The sequence below is a fragment of the Pyrus communis genome, chromosome 13, assembly GCF_963583255.1.
Source record: "Pyrus communis chromosome 13, drPyrComm1.1, whole genome shotgun sequence".
Lineage (NCBI taxonomy): Eukaryota > Viridiplantae > Streptophyta > Magnoliopsida > Rosales > Rosaceae > Pyrus > Pyrus communis.
Genome location: NC_084815.1, coordinates 19,544,894 through 19,570,103, shown reverse-complemented (window position 1 = coordinate 19,570,103; position 25,210 = coordinate 19,544,894). Strand labels below are relative to the sequence as shown.

Here is a 25,210-nt window from a genome sequence, read left to right as displayed (position 1 = left end):
CATATCATTTCGGTATTAACTATTTGGTTAAAAATGAAGTAAGATGTCCATGTACATGAACAGAAACAATTGCACTACGCAGACTGAGACTAAACGCAACCGATCGACGGGTACCATCAATGAGAAAATATCACTATCAATACTCAGTAGAAAGTAAGAGAAGTAAATAAGAAAGAGAGGAAACATTGAACATTTACCCCTAATTTTCTTCTGATTTTTCTGACATTATTTGAGATAAAGGGCTAGCTATGATGATTTTTTTTATCAGTTTGGTGAAGTACGTACTGCCTATGTCTTGAATTTAATTATAATCCAACGTTTTCTCTTGTTGCACCAAAAATATATAGAGATAGATTCTCTGTCCTTCTATTTTCATAATTTTTTATGTTTTTTTGTTTATGTGGTTATGATTAAATTACATCAATATTTTATATTAATTTTTTATAGAAATAATAAAACAATTTATAGAAATAATAAAACAAAAAGTAATAGGAATATAAAATGTTGACGTGGCTTAACCGTGATCACACATCACAGAAGGGCATGGGAAGAGTATGGAAATGAGAAGGCAGACAATCCACCTCCAAAATATATACCTCCAGCCTCTTATCCTCTTGTAATTTTACATAACTTCTTTTTTGAGATATGGGGTTCCAATCCTATGGCATTTGAAGTGAATCAATCACTTACAAAAAACAAGGATTTGTGTACAATAGAATTCGCATTGTGTTGGAATACTATTTAAACCATGCAATATTGGTCTATACCTTAATAGAGAAATTAAGGTGATCTATCAATCTAATGGTTCGAACGCATTTGTATTTGCATAAGAGTTTTGCGAAAGATCATTAATAAGTTGAATTAAGATAAATTTTGTCTAAGTGTAATTTTTTTTTTCTTTTCATATCAATAAAATTACCTTGTACCATCGAGGTTTTATAAAAATAAATAAAAGTGAATCATGATCATATATGGCTGAACTCATGTCACGGGGTGAGAAATGGTACATGGACTTTCTAACACCTCACAGTTTAACGTCAATTCTCTTCCCAACATTATAAAATATTGTGTAGAAAACATGAGGTGACAAAAAATACATAGAGAGTCCTACTTTTAAGAGAGTTTCTTGTACTTTTTTGTCAATCCGGAATTAAACATATGGATGTGTTAAAAATTAAAGATATGGATGCGTATTACCAATTAGGGATTAATTTAGACGAGTTTCCTTAATAGGAACAAATTAGGTCCACCGACTACGCTATGGGTACCCTATTCTTAGGGCATGTCCTGAAGGTCCCCCATTGTTTAGGCCGTAGACGATACAGCATTAGGTTCCCCCAGTGCTGGGCCATCAACACAAATAATAGAGACTTTCGCTACAGAGTCAGCCGTGCAAGTTACCCTATTTTTGCGTTGCCCGGCGATCAACATTTTCGCATTGTCGCTAGACCGGCATTTTTGCATTGCACATGTATCAACTGTTGAATGTTGATATATTTAAGATCAAGTTGTCCTTGATTGCAAGTTTAAGGGAACTTTAACGTAAAACTTCTAGTATTGTTCACTTTAACGAAATATTACATTTTTACATTAAAAAATCAATCATGATACCAATCATTTTACCCTTTATTTTGTCTTTATAGTTAAAACTCAAAGTTTTCAAATCATTTTCATTAGTTTTCATTTTTTTAAACCTAGACCACATTATTTAGAACATACAATATATATATATTTTTTTTAAAGAACGGCGTCGTTTTTTCGATTAAATTTATATATATAATGAAACGGGGGACCACTTATCCCCCATCATGCCAAGATCTCACCGCGAACAAAAAGAAGGCTGCGTGTGCGTCCCCTTTTGGAAGTAGGCGGCGGCAGGCAACCGCCTCCGCTGCCAGCCAATTGACCACCGCGCATCGTCGCCCTCCACGGCTCCAAGTCGTCGTCAGTCACCACCAGCCACAGTCAAATTTTAGGGTAAATCCCTAGTTTTTCAAATTTTAGTTATTTAAATTCCTAATTTTATTTAATTGATAACTCAATATGAAATTTTGTTAATGATTGATATGAATTTTGTTAAAGATTGACAAAAAAAATTGATATGAATTTTTGTTGATGACATGATATGAATTAGTTGAAATTTGAACCTTTTACCTTTTTAAATTTTGTTAATTTCTCAACAATTCATGACGCCTTTAAGTTATATATTGTCAAAAGGACAAAAAAAAAGGTTTCAGATTGCCTTCCGGCGATGACAAGCGAAGTGCATGAACCAGAGTCCACGCGTAGGTACGTGTACATGTGACGTAAGTCTTAGGGTTCTTTGCTTCTTTTGCCTTGCTCTTTTATTTCAACTTTGGTAATACCATCTTAAGGGGAAACTCTGTACTGTATGCATGTATGTGTTTGCGTTCATTTCTCTCACTGCATGAAAAGTGAAAAAAGCATCATCGTTTCGACAAAAAAGAAAAGAGAAATGCGCTAAAAATGAGACTTTTCATACTCTTTGTCAATTCAGAATTCTACATCAATTTTTATTCTAACATTATAGAAAAATAAAAAATAAAAACGGCAGCAGCATCCTCATGATTGAATTGGATTCGTGAATTGTAAGGTATCTTTCAGCCAGGAGCTCTCTGTGCCGTGCGTCTGCATGCACTACCATGAAAGCATCATTCATTCAGACGTTTCTAATAATGCCCTATTTTTCTCTCCATTTTTGTACCTATGACAGTGGTCACTTGTCCTCACCAAAGAATGAAATGCACAATTAACATTTCACCAAAAGGTGAATTGCTCTTTACTACCCTAAACTATTATGTTAGTGTCAATCTACCTGTTTAACTATTTTTTAACACGTAGTGCTATCCACATACTAATTTTTACTTCTCATACACTATTTTCAATTTTTAATCGTCAGAATAAATAAATTGAAGAAGATCAATAATCAAAATTAACAAAGAAGTGTGGAAGGTAAAAATGAATGTGTTAATAGCACTATCCTTTTTTAACCAATTCACTTTCTAAACTATTTAAAATTGGCCAATCTCAACCCCAACGTTAAGTTTTTTTTTTTATTTTTCATCCAATTTGTTATTATTGGCGGATGACGTGAACAATTTGTTGGAGAATCAAAGATAACCGAATGGGTTGTGTGTTCCAATGCGTTAGACGACCTGAGAGAATGAGAAGGGTGAGGTGGTGGCGCCGTACGAGGGAGGTTTGGTTGTGGCGTCGATTCTAATTTTTAGGTTTTTCAAATTGAATAGAAAAGTTGTACATGGGTAAAGTAGGAATTATAGAGAATTTTTGTTGTTAGGTGGGGAAAGATAATGCGGATTTTGATTAGGTATAAGAGAGATAGTTTAAGCTTATAAGTTAATCTATAGGTAGATTGATCTAATAATTCTTATTAACAACGACTACAACCGTCTTCAAAATGAAGACCTAGGTGAGTATCACTAATTTAACAATATAAAATCATGTGTTAGACCACTTAATACTCAAGTTTAAAATTATTCTTTTTCTCGTGAATGACGAATTTGATAATACTTTATTTCCAGTCGAAGATATTCTATAATACTTTACTATTTTCATAACTTCATTTTCTTTAATTTGCTCTAGTATTATATGTAAGAAGATCTAACTTCACTTAAGTTGGTAATTTGCCTGGATTCTCTGACAAAATTTGAACTTTCAGCCTCATCATTTATTCGAACCCTAGACTTCCATCCCATCAATTCCTCCATGCAAGAAAAATATATCCTCAAAATTTGGTCAGTCTGAAACTGATTAGATCTTGGCCGTCCACCTCTTTAAATGGCTAGTTTGGCCGGTCCTTGCTTAGGTAAACGACTGAGATCTTCTATTAAATGCAACATGTTGACTAGCTAGACCTAACCAGAAGCCAATAATAAAGAGACAACTGGAAACCATAATAATTTGAGCACATTTTCCTTGCTTTATTTATTTTTTCCCTTCTTCTTCTTCCTCCTAAAAGAACCTGCAGATGTCCCTTCGTCCAGCCCTTTGGATAATTTTTTGCAACTCTGACTGGTTGGTGCTGCGTTGGTTGTGGTGGGTGCATGTATATTGATGGGTGTAAATAGCATCTTGATTGGCTGTAACTGAGTCTATTACGCGTGAAGTGCGGTTGTCCTTCTGGTATATTGTCACCGTTCTCATATTCTAGTCCTGCAAATAAAGACAAAGTCGGTGCATGTAGCTTGGCACCCAATAAACTTTAAGAAGTCCAAACTCATGAGCTAATAAGATCGGCAGAAAACGATTACAATTGCATCTTTTACTAAAATATTAAAAAGAAACTCAGGACCCACTACTACAATATTAGTTTTCGATGGCGGATGATGGTGACGGATATTAGAAAAATCCTGTTGGTTATATCCGACATAAAATCCCGACGGATATTTAGTGGCGGATTCTGGTTTAATGGTGGCGATTATAACCGACAGAAATTTACTATTTTATTATTTTACTTTCTGTCGGTTATTATTTTAGTATTTTGGCGGTTATAAATGACAGAAATGAAAATTTTATTATTTTAAAATGTTATATTGATTAAAAATAAATAAATAAACACATATTTTAAATATTTTTTTTTTCACTCATGACCCTAAAGTCTAATGAACCCAATTCCCACTAGCCATAAATTTTCTGAGAGAATAAAAACAACAAACTACAATCTGAAGCTCTATGTCTGGCACTTACAGGCAAGCAACAAGATACAAAGAAATTCCCTCACAGGCAAGCAATAAGATACAAAGAAATTCAAACAATTTTTTTCAATGCGTCACAAAGCACATTGTCTGGCACAAAAACACACTTGAACATCTGGGGTACTCTATCATGTCTGATTTTATTATTTTAAAATGTTATATTTATTAAAAATAAATAAATAAACACATGTTTTTAATATTTTTTTTTCACTCATGGCTCGGTTGGATATAATCGACACGAACAAAGTAAAATTTTGGACGGCCACCAGAATAATCTCTGAATGTTTTTTTTTTTTTGCGATTTTTTACAAATGCTATCTCGGAGTATATACAAACGTATTTGATAGTTGGATCGTTGAAACTAGTTTCATAGAATGCATATCCTATCAAATTGATAGATTTAACAAACACTTAAGAGTTAATGTTATACTTCCATTAAGTATACAATAAGATTTATCCACTAGTGTAAATATTGTAAATTGAAGATCGAATTCATTCATTGCATTCTTATAGGATCGAGGAGTGTAGCTGCAAAAAATCATCAAAATCGGAGCTAAAATAACCGTTAAATTGTGATTTTTCGTTTATAACCATCGACAACTTTTGACGGTTGGATCGTTGAAAAAAGTTTCGTAGATAGCGTATCGCATCAAAATGGTTGATTAAACAAACACTTAGAGTTAATGTTATACTTCCTCATCAAGTTTAAAATAAGATTTTGTGATATCCTTTAGTCTAAATATTTTAAATTGAAGATCGAATTCGTTCAGTGCATTCCTATAGGATTGAGGAGTGTAGCTATAAAAAATCATCAAAATCGGAGCTAAAATAACCAATTAAATTGTGATTTTTTGTTTATAATCGTCGAAAACTTTTGTTCTGTTACGTAATATCTGAATGTTTGTTTTTTACGATTTTTTAAGTATGCAATCTCGGAGTGTGTACAAATAAGTTTGACGGTTGGATCGTTGAAAAAAGTTTCATAAAATGCATATTGCGTCAAAACGGTAGATTAAACAAACACTTAGAGTTAATATTACACTTCTATTAAGTATAAAATAAGATTTTGTGATATCTACTAGTGTAAATATTTTAAATTAAAGATCAAATTTATTCATTACATTCTTATAAGGTCGAGGAGTGTAGTTGTAAAAAATCATCAAAATCGGATCTAAAATAACCGTTAAATTGTGATTTTTCATTTATAACCGTCGAAAACTTTTGTTCTGTTACATAGTCTCTGAATGTTTATTTTTTACGATTTTTTAAGTATGTAATTTCGGAGTGTGTACAAATAAGTTTGATGGTTGGATCGTTGAAAAAAGTTTCGTAGAATGCATATTGCGTCAAAACAGTAGATTAAACAAACACTTGGAGTTAATATTATACTTCTATTAAGTATAAAATAAGATTTTGTGATATCTACTAGTGTAAATATTTTAAATTAAAGATCAAATTTATTCATTACATTCTTATAAGGTCGAGGAGTGTAGTTGTAAAAAGTCATCAAAATCGGAGCTAAAATAACCGTTAAATTGTGATTTTTCGTTTATAACCGTCGAAAACTTTTGTTCCGTTATGTAATCTCTGAATGTTTGTTTTTTATGATTTTTTATGTATGCAATCTCGGAGTGTGTACAACTAAGTTTGACGGTTTGATCGTTGAAAAAAGTTTCATAGAATGCATATTGCGTCAAAATGGCAGATTAAACAAACACTTAAAGTTAATATTATACTTCTATTAAGTATTGGTTAGACAATATTTAGTTTGTGTGATGACATTTTCATTGTACAATTATCTTTTTGTTTCTTTATCACATATTTTACATGCGTTATTATCTATTAAATCAAACAATTATTTATTTAATTTTTAAATATGTATTCTATTTAAATACATATTATTTATTTATTTATTAAACCAAACAATTATTATTTTATTTTTTAAAATCGTAACAAATTTTTTTTGGGGGGGGGGGGAATTTAAAATTTTAGTAGAAAAAAGAAATGGAAGCTGAGCCATCCAAAAGAAGACTGAAAGCCCCAAACCGTCTCTCCGATTGCACCAAGACCATTTCCTCCATCACCGCCCTAGCCACTGCCGCCTCTTCGCAGTCCTCGTCCTCCTACACTGTTAAGCTCAAACGCCAGAATCCCAAGCTCGCCTCCGTCACCGATAACCTCATCTCTGCTTTAGACCCTACGCCCTCGATAGTTCTGCCTCCGATACCCTCCACTTATCCTCGCCCTCATCCCATCTCGTCCTCCGTTTCTGGTAATTTCTCTGCTCCGTTTTTTATTTCTCCGTTTCTCGCCTTGGGTTCGGGTGTGATTTTTGCTTTGTTCTGGTTTTAATTTCAATTTAGGAATCTAGGGGTTCTGGATTTTTCTAAAAGAAAATGAGGTCTTTGGAATTTGTTTGTTTCGATCCTTAATCATACCTTAAATTTATTGATATTAGTTGAAATGTGTTGCTCTGTGTTTGCATTTGAGTGCGCATTTTGAATGCTTTGTTTGAATACTTGAATTGAACTTGATACTATGCTTCAATAGTGGGAACTTTAACGAAGTACTGTTCAATTTCATCAGATGGTTAGTTCATGGTGGTCGCGGAACCTGCAGATTTTGTGCATATATATATATATATATATATATATATATATATATATATATATATATATAGCACAAAGGCAGATTACAAAGTGCGGCGAGAGATTGATTTCTTTGGGGAGATATCCGGTGTATCAATGAGTCCCAATGACAAGTCTCTGTATATAGGAATTTGGGACCGAAGCATCTGGAGAGAAAAACCTACAAGATGAGGAAGTAATCTTAACTCTTGGTTTCGCCTGTTTTAGGGTTGATTTTTGTTTATGTTTTCCTTTGTTTTTGTCCATTACATGAAAGGTTTTGTTTCCTAGTGGAAGATGTGGGTTTTCTCTTTTGTTTTTCTCAGATGGATTGTTGTGTTTTGTGTTTGGGAAGAAGGTTGGTGGAGTTGGGTTTTGGATCTTTTGAATTTGAGCTTCAAATTCCATCGTGCATGGGGGTTCAAGCAGGTTTTTCTGGTTGTATATTAGCTGTAGATTCTGATTTTGAGCAGAGGGGGAGAAGAATGCTCAACGAGAAGAAGGGAGAATGCTCTCTTGTCCTTTTTATTTTTTTTATTATTAATATATTTGCTGTCGGATTTATCCGATAGAGAATGCTTTACTTATTCATTATTAATATTTCCTGTCGGTTATAGCTAACATAATTTTTGTCGGTTATATGTATTTTCTGTCGGTTTTATCCGACAGAAAATGCTCTTATTTATTCATTATTAATATATTTTCTGTCGGTTCTATCTGACACAAGTTATGTCGGTTTTAGAGTATTTTCTGTTGGAAAATTCATTTCCTGACGCTGGCAAATTTGTCGCTTATTTTATCCGCCACTGCATCCATTTTCTGTCGGATTTTGCACAATATTCGACAGTAATATATGTTTCTTGTCGATTTTTGGACCGCCAACAATAGATAATTTTGTAGTAGTGACCTAACTCATCCCAACCAAATCTCCCACCATGCTTAACTACATGCGTTGCCACCAAATGAGCTACACGAATAAATTGCCGAAGGATAAAGCAAAACTTCACTAACTGGAACAAGCTCGCCATCGTCCAAATATCTTGGAGATAAACATCGAGTGCCACATCAACTGTGGCCTCCTTGTTAATCATTTGGATCAACCCCTTTGAGTCTGATTCCACCACTAACCTAATCCCAGGCTTCATAACATCACTAGCAATAATCATCTCCATCCCTTGCCTAATCGCCTTAGCCTCTACCATAATCGCAGTAACAAAACGCTCCCCACCCATGCCTCTCTCAAGCTTTGGAAATCCCTCCAACCTATACCACCCACCTTCGTAGCTTTCTGCCATGCAGCATCATAGTTAAGCTTTAAAATGCCAAATAAGGGTTTCGTCCATGTGAATCCATCACCCCCAACCCCATCTGTCTCACTACTACCCACATTTGGGTCCCTACTCTTTTGTTTCTCCCCCACCTCCACTACCATAGCCTCATTGAACTCGATGACTTGCTGGTGTCATAAATCAATTGCAACATGGGGTAGGATTTTATTTCCATTTAATATAGCTTCATTCTTACGCTTCCAAATTCACCATAAATCAAACGCGCCATGCTGTAGTACCAACTCCGCATTCACCTCCTTATCCATTCGCTCTACCAACTTCTGCCAACCCTTCAGAAAATCATTCGCCCCCATAGATGCCATATCAATTTGCAAAGATGTCCCAGACCAGAAAGCGTGACTAAATTCATACCAAAAGAACAGGTGAGCCTCAGTTTCGTCAAGTGCACCACATAATTCACACTTATTCATAACCTGAATCCGTCGTCGCTCCAAATTATGCCTCACTACCAACGCCTTTTGACATGCCTTCCAAATAAAGAATCTAATTTTATTCGGCACCAAAAGAGACCACTTTTTCTTCCACACCCCCACCATCGAACTAGACAAACTCGACATTCCCTCTTTTATAGCCAAACTTACCATTCTTCATCATCTCCATTACTACATAGTATCCCAAGCGCACCGAATAGATCCCATTTTTCGTATAATGCCAGATTCGTTTATCATCACATCCACACCAACTAATGGGAATTGTTTGAATCAACTCCACATCTTCTGGTGTAAACATAACAGCTAGCTCATCATTTTTCCACCCCTGCCCTTCCGTAGCAATTAGTTCACTAGCCACCCTGATAGATTCAACGTTACCAACCCGCCATCGAAGCCCACGAACCAAAACTTGCCTCCCTAACAATATACCTTTCCATCCCCACGATGATTTGTTCTGTTTGTTGGCCCTTAGAAAAGTAGAGTTGGGGAAATATTTGTCCCGAAGTAAAATCTCAAGAACCGAGTTAGGATTATGTAGAACCCTCCAACTAATCTTGGCAAGCATAGCCAAATTAAAACCTTAAATCTTGAAAAGCCAACCCTCCAACCTTCTTACTCATCAGCAATTTGTCCTATGCCACCCAATGACACCAATTGGCTTTAAATTTCCCTTTTTCCACCAAAATTGTGAAATAACTCACTCCATTTCCTTTCAAGTGCCCACTGGCAATTTAAAACACATAATAGCATGGTTCGGCATCGCCATAACAACTAATTTAATCAACACTTCCTTCCTTTCAGGGGAAATAAATTGCTCGGCACAACCGTTAATTCGGCTTTCAATACCACGACGTACTAATTCAAACACCGTCTTCTTTGAGTGACCAAAATCTGCCTGAATCCCCAAGTATTTGCCGAAACCATCTCTAGCTTGAATATTCATTTTCGTAACGATTCGCTTCTTTTGCTTCTTCAGACAACCCTTCCTAAAGAATATTGAACTTTTCTCCAAGTTAATAATTTGCTTAGAGACCTTACCATAATCCTTTAATATTTTAACCACTTAACCATCATCCGTCTCATTAGCTTTACAGAAAATCACCAACGTCCGCAAAAAACATGTGAGTTATAGGTGTTGCATTTGTCGCCAACCGCCCCCATTAATTAACCCCTTCATCTCATGCTTCTAAATATATGACGGGAGAGCTTCCACAAGAAAAAAAAAAAAATGGTGACATTGGATTTCCTTGCCGTAAGCCCTTCTCAGGTTGGAAATAACCTAATGGTACACCATTCACCATAACACTGTAGGTAGTGGCGGGTGCATTGAGGGGCTGGGGGGTCAGCTGAACCCTCCCCCCGAACTTTGGTGAATGTCCATAGATACCTTGGGTACTGCCTTTTTGAAGATTAGAGTTGACTTCATATATGTCCTCCAACTGACTTCAGGTCTACCAAGACTTGGTGAATGTCCATGGATACCTTAGGTGCTGCCTTTTGCATACATTAACAGGTGTGCAATATGCATTTCCAAATGATTTCAGGCCTACCAAGACTCGATGAAATGGTGATATGCATGCTATTTCTGGTAAAAAAAAAATATAATATTATTTCCTGGATCCGCCACTGACTGGTGGACACCGTAGATATGCATTCCTGAATCCAATCACAAAATTTAGGATAAAATCCTAAATTACCCATAACCTTAGTAAAAAATCCCCACTCCACTCGATCATAAGCCTTCACCATATCTAGTTTAATTGGCATACTACCATCCACCCCTTGCTTTAGAGAATGCAAGATTTCATGTACTACCAAAAATATTATCATGAATCTGACGCCCCGGTACAAATGCCGACTAATTTAAACTAATAACCCGGTCCATCACTTTTTTTAATCTCATCGTCAAGACCTTAGCAATGATCTTGTATACAACATTACCTAGAGAAATATGTCTTAGCTCAGTCATCAGCCATGGATTCTTCACATTCGGAATTAATACAATATGTGTATGATTAACCTTCTGAAGCAACAACCCCAAATGATGGAAAGCTTTCACCATCCAGATAATATCCCCACCCACCACATCCCAATGGTCCTGAAAAAACCCAACCATAAACCCATCCGGTCCTGGTGATTTTGTTGTCGGAATTTGAAACACTACTTCCCGAATTTCATCATCCGTGAACGAACGGATGAGCTCCTCATTATCCCGAGCATTCACCTTTGGCCCCACACAACCACCACTGCCCCTCCCTGTCGTAAGCCTCTTGACTGAAATAAAGCAGTAAAATAATGAAATGTTATTTCCTGCATACTTGACAGAGTCTTCTGCCATACACCGGTATTATATTCCAACCCATGTAATCGATTATTCCTCATTCAATGTACCGTTTGAGCATGAAAGAATTTAGTATTTTTTCAGCTTCTTGGAGCCATGTATTTCTTGATTTCACCTTTCAGTAATGTTCTTCCTCTTAATAGCCATCAAAAGCTCATTTTTCTTAACCTTTATTTGCTTTTGCCGAACAGTAGGTCCACAATCCCCTAAACCTATTTATTTTCGTTTTTTATTTTTGCAAAGTGACTTTGAGCGACGAAACTTTAAACTTCATTGCGCAAAGTCTTTACAAAAAAATTAAAAATTTAAAAAAAAAAATTATTTTTAAATCTTTGCATGACGTAATCCAAATATTTCGTCCCCTAAACCAATTTTTTTTTGTTTTTTATTTTGTACGTATAACACTTAAGAAATTGAACATTATATATATATATATATATATATATATATATATATATTTATTTATTAAGTAGCTTTAAATTTATTATTTTAGTTCGGATTGGGTTTTTGTTAGAAAAATATATTATTGTAGTTCTGATCGGGTTTTTGTTAGAAAAATATATTTTAAATTGATGATTGAATTAGTTCCTTGTATTCATATAGGGTCAAGGAGTGTAGTTGTAAAATATCATCAAAATTGGAGTTGAAATAACCGTTAAATCATGATTTTTCGTTTATAACCGTCGAAAAGTTTTCTCCCATTACTTGATCTTTGAGTGTTTGTTATTTTCCGATTTTTGGCGCATATGATCTCAAAGTATATACAAACAAGTTTGACGGTTGGATCATTGAAACTAGTTTCGTAGAATGCGTATCCCATCAAAACAATAGATTCACTAACACTTAGAGTTTATTTATACTTTCATTAAGTATAACATAAGATTATGTGGTATCCACTAATGTAAATATTTTAAATTGAAGATCGAATTCAGTCATTGTATTCATATAGGGTCAAGGAGTGTAGCTGTAAAAAAAAACATCAAAATCGGAGTTAAAATAACCATTAAATCGTGATTTTTCGTTTATAACCATCGAAAAGTTTTGTCTCGTTACTTGATTTCTAAATGTTTATTTTTTGTGATTTTTGGTGCATACGATCTGAAAGTATATACAAACAAGTTTGATGGTTGGATCGTTGAATGGTGTGTGTGTATATATATATTAAGTAGCTTTAAATTTATTTGTTTTGTACGTATAACACTTAAGAAATTGAATGGTATATATATTCATTAAGTAGCTTTAAATTTATTATTGCAGTTTGGATTGCGTTTTTGTTAGAAAAATATATTATTGTGGGTTTTATGCAAAAAAAAAAAAGAAAAAAAAGAAAAAGAAAAAACGAATTTGAAGGGAGTAAAGTCACATTTCAAGTAAGTAAAAAAAATATAACTTGTGCAATGCCACAATGGGGTCATTGCGCAAAAACCAATAACACGACGCTATACTGTATACATGTGACATCCTACATCGCCCAGGGGAGTGATCCTTATATGTATATTCTCATCCCTACCTAGCACAAGGCCTTTTGGGAGCTCACTGGCTTCGGGTTCTACGGGAACTCCGAAGTTAAGCGAGTAGCGCGTGAGAGCAATCCCATGATGGGTGACCCACTGGGAAGTTGCTCGTGAGTTCCCAAAAACAAAAACCGTGAGGGCGTAATCGGGGCCCAAAGCGGACAATATTGTGCTACGGTGGTGAAGTGGGCCCGAGAAGTGATTCACCCCGGGCCGGGATGTGACAAATTGGTATCAAAGCCTAACCCTGGCCGTGGTGTGCCGACGAGGACGTTGGGCCCCTAAGGGGGGTGGATTGTGACATCCCACATCACCTAGGGGAGTGATCTTTATATGTATATTCCTATCCCTACCTAGCACGAGACCTTTTTGGAGCTCACTGGCTTCGGGTTCCATGGGAACTCCGAAGTTAAGCGAGTAGCGCGTGAGAGCAATCTCATGATTGGTGACCCACTGGGAAGTTGCTCGTGAGTTCCCAAAAACAAAACCGTGAGGGAATGGTAAGCCCAAAGCAGACAATATCGTGCTATAGTGGTGAAACGGGCTGGGGAAGTGATCCACCCCAGGCCGGGATGTGACAAATTGGTATCAGAGCCTAACCCTGGTCGTGGTGTGCCGACGAGGATGTCGGGCCCCTAAGGGGGGGTGGATTGTGACATCCCACATCACCCAGGGGAGTGATCCTTATATGTATATTCCCATCTCTACCTAGCACGAGACTTTTTGGGAGCTCACTGGCTTCGGGTTCCGTTGGAACTTCGAAGTTAAGCGAGTAGCGCGCGAGAGCATTCCCAGGATGGGTGACCCATCGGGAAGTTCTCGTGTGAGTTCCCAGAAACAAAATCATGAGGGTGTGCTGGGGCCCAAAGCGGACAATATCGTGCTACAGTAGAGTCGGGCCCGGGAAGTGGTCCCGCTCGGACCGAGATGTGACAATACATGTGTTGCGCAAACCAATTTTTTTATATTTTTTATTTAATTTTATATTATAAATTTTAAAATATAGTTGTTTTCATAAGTTTTTATTCAACGAATGTCAATGTTTCGTCTCCTAATCCTTATTTACTTATTTTTATTTATTTTTATGTTTTATATTGTTAAACTAAATTATTTCTTTATTTTTTATTATTTTCTTTGCGTGACAAATACACATTTGGTCACCTAAACCTTATTTATTTTAATTTATTTATATTTTATATTGTAAATGACACATCCCAACCGGAGTCAAGGCATGCTGGCCATCACTTGAAGGTGACGTAACCAAAGTGCGAATGCTGCAGGAAAAAAATGTGGATAAATTAAAATCAAAACTAGAACTTAATTAAACTAGTTAAGTGAGTGCACAGTAGTGGTTACAACCCATAAACTACAAATATTCAGAGCATAGATAACATAAGGGTAAAGCAGTCGAACGAGAGAAGTACTTATTACACAACTGGAGATAAGTTCCTACGTTAAAATGTAGATATGTCAGAATCACCGGGTAATCCTCGAGTGCCACAGAGTAGGTTAGCTAACTAGGACCTGGAGGGGCGAAAAATAGAAGGGTGAGTGGGCACAAAAAGAAAGATTATAAAATCCATTTGTTTTCTGAACATACTAACCCCTCGCTATAAAACAAGTATAGTTTTCTGAAAATCATACTACGTATAAGTATGAAATCAAATGCATGCTAACAGTAAAATATCTCAACGACAATATAAATATAATCATGTGCTCAACAATCTATACTAGCACGCAGTCGAAGTCACCTAATGTGACATGTACGACTGCACTTATTGCTCATCAATCCATGCTATGAAATTTGGGCGGGCATCAAAAATGGGATGCGAGAAATTTGCGCGACCAATATTTTGTCGCGCAAACTTGTATTCTTCGTCGCGCAAAGTGATACGGTTTTTAAAACCAAAATAATTCCACCATTTTCTCAATGTCTTTCTTACTCTTACCTCTCCCCAAATCCGACCCTTTCTCTCACACTCACTCCTCTTACTTAATCTCTCATCTCTCTCTCACTATCTCCTCTAAATCTCTCATACTCACTCCTCCCTCTCATTCTCACTCACTCTCAATCTTGCCAAAAGGTATAGTCTCCCCAAATTTTAATTTTTTTTTTCATTAATATGTGTTTTTGGAGTTAGTTTTGAGTTTGGTGTGGGGTTTGGGGTCGAGTATAGGGTGAGGAGTGGAGTTTGGGGTTGGATTTGGGGTATGCCAATTTTAGGGGAGATTATGCCAAATTTTTGGTATTATTTTATGTTATTTTTTTGTGACCATATTTGTTTTTTTTTTTTTTTTTTGTAGGGAATCGTCAAGGCTTTGAAGGCTAAAGTTGACAATTATGTCGCTATCAAAGCATATCCCCCGCCACTACCACCATAATAGACTTATATTAGGATTTTATTATTGTACTTTGTTAATTTGTGTGTACATTTTGAATATATTATATATAGGATAATTTTATCACTATTTTTCATATGTAATTTTATTTTGAATATGTCAATTGAAATTAAAGTAATTAAAAAAAATAAAATCACACAATTAAACTAAATTAAAAAAATAAAAATTTGAAAAATCTTGCCCAACCAACTATTTCGTTGCGTAAACAATGAATATAATTAAATTAATGTAAGAGAAATAATAAAACAAAAAGTCAAAAACCTTGCGTGACAAAATATTTCGTCTCTCAAAATATTAAATTAATTTATTTTAAGTAAAAAAATTAAAAAAGAAAAATCTTTGCGCGACGAATATTAATTTTCATCGTGCAAATCTTATCTTCACGAGCTTTGCGCGATGAACCATGAGCGACCAAAGTTTCGTCGCGCAAGGTTTTGCGCAATGAAATTGTACTTTGCGCAAAATGTTTTTTGTAGTAGTGATATGCGGTTGATAATTAATAACCCAAATGCAAGCTCTTTGGAGTAACGCATATGATAGATTAGCCTAATAATTAGCAATTATGTGTCTAAAACATCTTCTCTGCTCTTATATATATATAGCTAATCAACTTATAATATAGTGTCGGCATGCATCTTCTCTGGCTCTTATATATGTTAGTTCACGACTCTATCTGCCGACTGTATCGGACAAATCAAGGACCTGTAGTCATCTTCTTTGAAATCTCGTCCACTAAATATTACCAAACGTGTTGAGATAGTACGCAGTTAATTGGATGCCAAGCTAGCTATTTCATGTGCAATTTTGTCAACCTGATTTATTTGTACAGTGAAACTTAATTAGGAGGGTCTGGTCACTTGTCCACATTAACACTTATTGTCCAAGTCATAAGTAAAATAATTTGTATTTTTAACGACCGACATTACAAATCGTATCTCTAATAGAAGTTGGATCTACTTATATGACAATCAGATGTCGCAATCTCCATGCACGCCCGTATCTAAATAGATCCTAATCATATAAAAGTCATCCAAGGGTCAAGTCCAAATTAATTTTCTTTGGACACAGCAGATTGAATTTTCACATAAACATGTGCGTCATATCTTGGATCAGTTCGATTTTATGATGCGGGATGTAAAAGCAAAATTTATTTCCAAGAAACAACAACGTCGATCGATCCAAGTTGTTCAAACTGAAGTGTTCTTCTGCTTGCATACATAAATTCGACATTGCATGAGAGAAGTATACTGTGTTCGCATAAACAGATGGACTCTGGCCTGTTGACAAACTTCTCCCATAAATAATTAAAGAAAAAAAATGATCTGAAAATGTTGAATTAAAAAGATGTTCGTATATAAACGTTTTGCAGTGAAAGCAATGCATGCATGTAGCCAAATACAGTAAGCACGTTTGCGGTTGTTGCTTGCCCTTCTATCTTTTGTGTAACATCACAATGTTTACACCTATCTTTTCCCTCCACCTACTTTGGCTTTTAGATTTTCTTCTTCTTTCTTATCGTGTTCCAACTTTCAATCATGTTTTCTACCTTTTTTTCTTTTCTTCTACAGACTACAATTTGATTGATCAATTAACTACTGGTACCTATTCAACAATGGCTACGGCTAGTTTTATCATCGATTATTTTATTATTATTGACGATTTTAACGACCTAAGATAAATTTCTAGGAGCATAACTCACACTTAGCAACATGTAGCATTATGTTCGAGTATAATTCATCTTTACTTGTAAGTGGAAGGTCGATGCATATAGATATATACTAGGATGTGTAATTTTTATGACCGAGTCCATGTACAAAGTACTCTAATCGGAAATCCCCATCAACATCGGCGTTTAAATGGCTCATGGGCTCCTAAGATGAGGGCTCAATGCAACCCTTCTTCTCTAAATTTGGGTCCACGTTTGAGTTTATAGTTGCCACAAAATTGAATTGGTTAATTTGGGTTGGACATGTATACCAACCCAGTCCAACTAAACTAAGCTTTAGAAAAATGAAAAACAAGAATTAAAATTGGGGCAAGTTAGTACCAGCACAATTTTATTTTTAATACGTACGATATTATCTATAATATGAGGTAAGAGTATGTTAAGTCTTACAATGAGTGATAATTTGGTTCAAATTTTCTTTTAGTGAGAATTGATTCTAAAATCTCTCACTTACAAATCAATAAGAATACCACTAAACTGTAGTAGTAAGTAGCGCAACGTGAGCCCTCCTTTCTACAACACGAACATGGGCCAAACCCGTTACAACTGACGTACCCAGGACAGTACACATGTAGCCCAAGCTAATCCAACTGTGGCTAAAACATTTCCAGTGAGGGTCTCTGACTTCTGTCCCTGTTTTCTAAAACCCTAACAATTGGGTTTAAGCTCCGCAATCCAAATCCCTAAAACCCCACTGGGTGAATGAATCAACTCGGATAATGGTGATTTCGAGCTTTGGAAACGCTTGCCAGCCCCATTTCTGCCTCCGTACTCCTCCGTTTCACTGCATCAGCAAGGTAATTTCACACATGCATCTGTCAAATATATATATACACATGTATATCTATGTGAGTTGCTTTATGAGCCTTTCGTTTCAATCAATTTCGGGTGCAATTGAACTTAGTCGCCGCCATGGAAGCTCTTGATGAACCGGAGGGCCTGTTTAAGGACAACAAAAGCAGTAATTCTGCCAATGGAAGAAGCAAGTTTCGATTCTTCGATTTAATTTTCATGCCTGTGATTTGGGTTTCGTGGTTTGGAGCCTATAAATGGTTCTTTTTTTTAATTTATTTATTCTAGCTTTTGCTTTGAATTTTTGGGGGTGTAGAAAATGTAAAGATGCCGGTGTGGAAGAAGCTGAATTCCAAAGAACTTGGGATTACTACTTCAATGATCGACAAGCCAACCCGAAAAGTTCTTAATGGGCTAAAGCGAAAGGGTGCGTGTTAATATAACGTTTTGATGGTGATCTAGTTTGAATTTGGTTTGTAACTTTGTATTATTAATGTGGTTCTTATTCTGTTGTAGGATATGAGGTATACCTTGTAGGAGGTTGTGTAAGGGATCTTATATTAAACCGTACGCCAAAGGACTTCGACATAATAACTTCAGCTGAACTGAAGGAGGTTTTGCTCTGAATTTTTTACTTTAATGTTATCTAGTTGTCGATATCGTAAGTTGTTTCCAGCTTGTAGCCCTGTAGTATCTGCAAATGATATTTTCAGGTGACAAGAACATTTTCTTGGTGTGAAATAGTTGGCAAGCGGTTTCCTATATGTCATGTGCACATTGGTGATAGAGTTATTGAGGTTTGTTTTTGTTTTAATTCTAAGCTATTTTTCAACTAATAATGAACTATTAATCTAATGCATTGGGAGTGCTATAATTTCGTTCTCAAATACCACGAAGTTCCTTGTACATTAGCACACGGGCACAACACACTCATCTATGCACGTTGTTCTAATGTCATGTTAATTTTGCACTCATATCAGGTCTCAAGTTTTAGCATCTCCACACGAAAGTCTGGCAGAAACTTAAGTAGTGATTTCGGGAAACCAAATCACTGTGACGACAAGGATTATATGCATTGGAGGAATTGTTCGCAGCGTGACTTTACAATTAATGGGTTGCTTATAAAATCCTTTTTACTTGAAAGTTGGCACTTAAAACTCTTCCTTCTTTTTATTTCTTATAGTCTTCCCTTTATCTTTTGCAGGTTGATGTTTGATCCTTATGCAAGGAGAGTGTACGACTACATGGAAGGCATTGAAGATATTAGAAAAGCTAAAGTGTGCTTGTATTCTTAGTAGTTGTGGTTTCTTAAATTGTTTTAGCCTAGATGGCAAATACATTGTCCTCCCATCATCTTCTTTGGGCGTAGGTCCAAACCGTGATACCTGCAAGTACTTCTTTTCGAGAGGATTGTGGTGAGTTTGTATTTGCAGTTTGATTTGTTTTGTGTATGTATACATGGGTATTGCTAAATGCAGTTTGTGGAGATGCTAAATGCAGTCACTTGGCAAACACTTTATCAAGTTTATGGAGATGCTAAAATCAGATTCTGCATTTTCTGCAGCTCGCATTCTACGTGCAATAAGAATTGCTGCCGTTTAGGATTTTGTATTTCCAAGGAAACAGCTCATGCTGTTAAGAGTTTATCTTATTCAATTCTTAGGCTTGATAAGGTATTCCAAGAGCTCTTTGACTTTCATTTCACTTATTATTGTAGAGTTTTGAGTTACTTTCTCATTACTTCATGCTTTAGGGAAGGGTTCTCGTGGAAATGAACTACATGCTAGCGTATGGTTCTGCTGAAGCTTCGTTAAGGTTATTATGGAAATTTGGACTCCTAGAACTTCTTCTTCCTATCCAGGTACGGGTCTCATAATAAACTTTCTACTTGTCCACTCACAGTACAATTAGTTCTAATACGGTATCATCTTGCAGGCAGCATATTTTGTTCGCCATGGTTTTTGTAGACGCGACAAAAGAACTAACATACTTTTGGTAATTGTTGTTGCTTAATCATTCAGTTACTTGTTACATGCTTATTCATTAGTGATTATAGTTCGAAGAGGCATTGCCTTGAAGGGCATGATTTCATTAATTCTTTGGCTTTCCGCATGTAGTCCCTTTTTTCTAACTTGGATAAACTTCTTTCGCCTGACAAGCCATGCCACAGTAGCTTATGGTAAGGTGTTCTCAAGAACAGAATGCTCATTTGTTTGCATATGTCATTAATAGCAGGAAATTGGAAAGGTATGAGCTCTGCTTGAAATTAGATCCTCTGCTTGAAATTAGATCTATGGAGCCTTATTCTTGCCGTTTCATCCTAGTTCTTTGTAATTTGTTTGCTTCTTTTTCTTTTGGGTCTGAGTGGTCTAAGCATATTAAATTGCATATTCCCTTGTATATTAGACATTTTAGGATATTCTTTCAAGCTCATTACAATTTGGACCAAATGAGACTCAACACAGGTTTACACTTCCAGGGTTGCGATCCTAGCATTCCACAGTGCACTATCCGAACAACCTCGGGATCCATTGGTGGTTGCTGCACTTAGCCTTGCAATTCACAATGGTGGAGATATGTTAGAAGCAGCAAGCATAGACAAGCGAGTCACTAAAGTACATGATGTTGGCTTTCACGAATTATTAGAAAGTCAGAATTTGAACCCTCGAGCATTGAGAGATGAAGTTAAGAATCTCGCAGCATCTCTTATGCGTGCCCTCAATAATGACTGATGAGCAAATAGTCTCTCAGGCAATGGCAGGGTACCCACAAGCACCATATTTGGATCTGTTGAGGGCTTCCTTTTATTTTTTCTTATCCTGATGAAGTTGCATGCTGATATAGTAACTCTTCTTCTCATTTACTGAGAAACTGCAAAGGGCACGCCTTATTTGATTTAATCTCAAATCGCAGGTACTTATCCCGTGGGGGTTATCTTTGAGAGTCTGCTGGATTTTTAGCTGCATAACGTTTGGCGCAGAGAGGGGATTCATCCCGAAGCAGGGCAGCAAGATTGATTACGAGTCACTAGCTCATGGAGCCCAGCCGGAAGTTCGGCATATTTTCGCAAGAGTTGTGTTGATACCATATATCCTCTTAGCCTAAATCGTGATAATTCGCAAACATGAACACATGTGAGAACAAATTTTCGATATCTTGTAATAGTAAAATGTGGGAATCGTTTATTTCCTTTTGTTCCCTTCTCATATGAGCTCTTGGCAGTTCATTATCTGACCGTAGACGATTAAACAGTTATTGAATACCGGGATGTTGCCTCAATTCAAGGTAATTTTTTATTTCTATGTTACATGTTCATCCATGGGGAAATTGACCCCAGAATCTCCCTTTGATCAAATCGAGCAGTGTAACGTGAATTATACAGACAAAATTACTGTATAGAATACGGTCGTGTAGAAAACAGTAATGCAGGATCAATGACACCCTAAATTGAATCAACTCATCACTTTGAAAAACTTCCCAGAGCTGAGACACGGGGTTGTCAGCTATCCGGTATGGATTCAAGCCTTGGCAACCTCGGCCGCGACGGGACCACCAGTAGTCGGCCTGAAAAATGCAATTGACCACACATTGTCACATTTCATTAGCCAAAAAACGGAGCATTTTTGGAAGAACGAAACGAAAGAAGTCGAATAGAGCAGAAACTTACAGCCCTACAAGAACTTTGAAAGCATCATAGAGAACCCATTGACCTCCGGTTAGGGTTCCGACCATGACGATACGCAGAGGAAGCCCTCGGGTGAAAAGACCTAATAGTCCCAGATTCTTCACGGCCTGCAAGACATCAATCACAATAAAATTAAAAACTAACTATTACGTACGTGTTAGTAAACGCAGAGGAAGCCAAGAATACACGAACACTCACATCACCAACGGTTGCTCCCTTTGCATTGTTGAGGAAGGAGACCAAGTTGTCAGCTGGGTGTGAGACAACAGCACAGAACACACCAGCAATATACCCACTAGCAAAGCTCACACCCAGCTGCAAGGGTATGCTGCATTGCTCTTTGGGTGTTGAGATTACATGCTTGTACATGAGCTCGATAGTAGTCTCGAAAGATGCGAATTTCATCATAGTATCTGTAGAGATCATGACCATTTTTTATATACGTATTAGTAAAACGCAGGAGAAGTTATGAATCAGAATAAAAATAGACGGAAGGGCTTCAACTCACAAGGAACCTGGCGTCCCCAAAGCGGAACCATCCCTTTATACAACCTACAACATAATGAAAACTCATTAGCAACACCATATCAAAACTTTTCACACACAATATTCCTCCATCAAGTGTTTCGATTTCAGTTCATACCCAAGTGCGCCTTCGGATTTGATGATCTTTGGGAAGCCATCAGCCAAGCCTCTGGCAAAACCAGGCTGAGTTTGGACACGAACTTTGACGGCTTCCATAGGACAGAGGGCAACATCGGCAATGACTTCAGCTGATGCAGAACCTGCAAGGTAGATCAATGTTTTGTACTTGGCTGCGTACTCGGGGCCAGCAATGTCTGAGTAGTACTTCTTGAAGAACTCGTAGAATCCGAACTTGCCGGCTCCCTGGGCACTGTAACCAACAAAAGTTGGTGCCCAACCTTTGAAGAAACCTCTTATGCCCTGCTCCTTGAGCATAACTCTGAATCCGGATGTGATGCTATTGTACTTGATTGGGTCAATCTGAAGAAGGGTTTAGGGTTTAGAGGCATGATAACTTCAGTAAGCTTAGAATCAACACGAGTAACGCCGCAATGTCCGTTTGCAGATCGCCATTCAAACTCTCTATAAAAAGAAGTTTGAGTGGGACTTGCCGACGCTTGTAGTTTTTGTCTTAAAATTTATGTTGCAGTTAGTTTCATTGTAGCACGATAAAGAAGAAATATCAGAGATGTTGGTTAAGTGTGAGCTGCTTGCACATGTGTTGAGAGGGTCTGAATAGCATTTCTCTTTGCAAAGATATGAAATGGGGCACTTTGATGTGTAAATGTAGAGTTGGTCAGACTAAGTGATGTTACAATTAACGTTAACTACTTAATTGTGGGGGACGATAGCTAATGTTAATAGAAAATATTACATTTCAATGAAGTTAGAAAGGTATTTCAAAATTAAGTTTAATATTTTTAGAGCATTACATCATCTTTAAAGGAAATGTCAAATTAAAACAGTCAAATTACAATTGATAGCTGATGTGGCAATCTAAAGTCTTATGTTGAATTTTGTTCTCGAAACGAATTGTCAGAAGCTATTTTCTTATTAATACAAGGGGTTTAAATGGTTGTATTTATTAAAAAAACTGTTAAAATAAAATTTTTATGATTGAAATGCAAGTGGAATAAGGGGTCCACAATTAAAATTAATTAAAAATAAATTTCAAATTGATTTCAAATTTGACTCCTAATCACAAAACTTCAGATCTAGTAGCAAATAAAACTTTGATCGGAAGGATTTTAATGTCACATATGCACAGTGACATTTCCACCTAGAATTTGAAATATCATTTGGAAATGCTCTTAACTGTTATATAATATTTTATTTTGTTTACTTTTTACATGCATTTTAAACCTTGTTTATTCATGAATCATAATTAATGACTATCAAGTTACATGAACAACAAAATTTTGCTTACTATTTACTCCCAAACTTGTTAAACAACAAACAAATTGTTAACGAAACTCATGAATTCCAAAACCAAATGAAAATTGAGTTGGTGTTGAATACCGCATAGAATCGATAAATGAACACTACAAAATTGGATGCTTGCTCATATTTTCAAAAACCAAAAGGAAAAAAAAGAAGCGGAAGCTGATCACCTGCATATTACACTTGATGACATCGATAGGCGTGACGGCCGTGTGAGTGAATCCGGTGCTCAACATCCCTGCTACTCCGCACGCCGCGTAGAACGCCGGGGAGTACATCTCCAACTTCTCTTTAGGCGCCGGAACCACAACCCTTTTCGACAACAAAGCCACCGCCGACGATGATGAAACCGAGGGCGGCGATGCATCAGTACTTGTCCTCATTGAAGAAGAAGAAGAAGAAGAGTACAAGAAGCTTGGGACGAGAGAGTGGCGATGAGCGTTGCTGAGAGAATCTGCCATTTTTGAGCTGTCTGAGAAATGAGAGAGGAAATTGGAGAGAGGTTTAAAACGTTGGTGGAAATACGTCGAAAAACGTGTGCGTGTGGCGCAATTTATAACACCTTGTGGCCGGACTTGTGATTTACCGGAGAACTAAGTTGACGTAATCAAATTTGAAGGCCTTGTCTGAGACTCAAATTATTGGTTATAGACCTTCAAGAAGGCAGCGCTCACGGTAAGCAAGGACGTAACAAGTTTCGTTTCTTCCACATGATCAAAAGAATAGTCAGACCTAGAAAGATGAAAGAATCTTCTTCCTTTTGACCCAAAAAAATGGGAAGAATAAGAGTATTTTTATTCATCAACCCTTAGTAATAATGATGTTCATTATCTTATTTATTTTTATTAGATAATTTTAAATTTTGAGATATGTGTAATAGATAGACACATATTTTAAAATTTAAACTCATCTAATAATGATAAAGACGGTGGTAAACATTACAATCAGTTAAGAATGAAGAGCAAAAATGCACTCTTTTCATACAACATTTGTATCACATCCATAATAGTATTAAGGCCCACCAACACATGCATGTTTCATCTCTATTAGGGATTAGGATTATCTCTCCTCATCTTTTCATCCTCTTCCATCCCCTCCTCTCACATTCTTTTATTTTGTCTTTCTTTTGCTATAAAAAATTAATATAAGATGTTGAAGTGGCTTAATCGTAACCGTTCAAATAGGAGGGGAATGAATGGGAGGGAAAAAAAGAGGGGAGATAATCCTACTCCCTCTATTAGAGAGATAATACAAATGTAATATGAAAAATATGCTAAAATAACATTTTTTTAATAAGTAATGATTATCCTACAATTTGGCGATAGCAATTTTTTATGGCACAAGTAGATTGCAATCCTAATTCGCTTTGTATTATATTATATTATAATATATTAATTTCAATACATCATATAAGGTATGAGCATTTTCATCATTTTAACAATGTTTTTTTAATAATTAATTTTGTGTGTGTGTCACATCCTGGCCTGGGATGGATCACTTCCCGGGCCCGCTCCACCACCGTAGCACGATATTGTCCTCTTTGGTCGGCATCTTTTGTCAAAATTTCAGTCGGCATTTTTTGTCCAAATTAAAAGCTTTATAAGATTTGAGAAATGTGAGGTGTATAGAAAATATGGGCTGTAT

The 25,210-nt window shown here is 36.3% G+C and overlaps 1 protein-coding gene and 1 pseudogene across 1 annotated transcript; one reads left to right on the top strand and one right to left on the bottom strand.

Annotated features, from left to right (window-relative positions):
- The first annotated feature begins 18,036 nt into the window (after window positions 1–18,036).
- On the top strand, window positions 18,037–21,101 carry LOC137712311 (uncharacterized; annotated as a pseudogene).
- A 145-nt stretch (window positions 21,102–21,246) lies between these two features.
- LOC137713439 (mitochondrial phosphate carrier protein 3, mitochondrial-like) lies at window positions 21,247–24,152 on the bottom strand. The gene is made up of 6 exons (XM_068452733.1): window positions 23,737–24,152; window positions 22,245–22,606; window positions 22,110–22,153; window positions 21,800–22,014; window positions 21,584–21,708; window positions 21,247–21,480 (listed from the first exon to the last, which is right to left on the bottom strand). The coding sequence occupies exons 1-6, from the start codon at window positions 24,025–24,027 to the stop codon at window positions 21,435–21,437; spliced, it is 1,083 nt and encodes a 360-aa protein (XP_068308834.1). The 5' UTR covers window positions 24,028–24,152; the 3' UTR covers window positions 21,247–21,434.
- Between the last annotated feature and the right edge of the window lie 1,058 nt (window positions 24,153–25,210).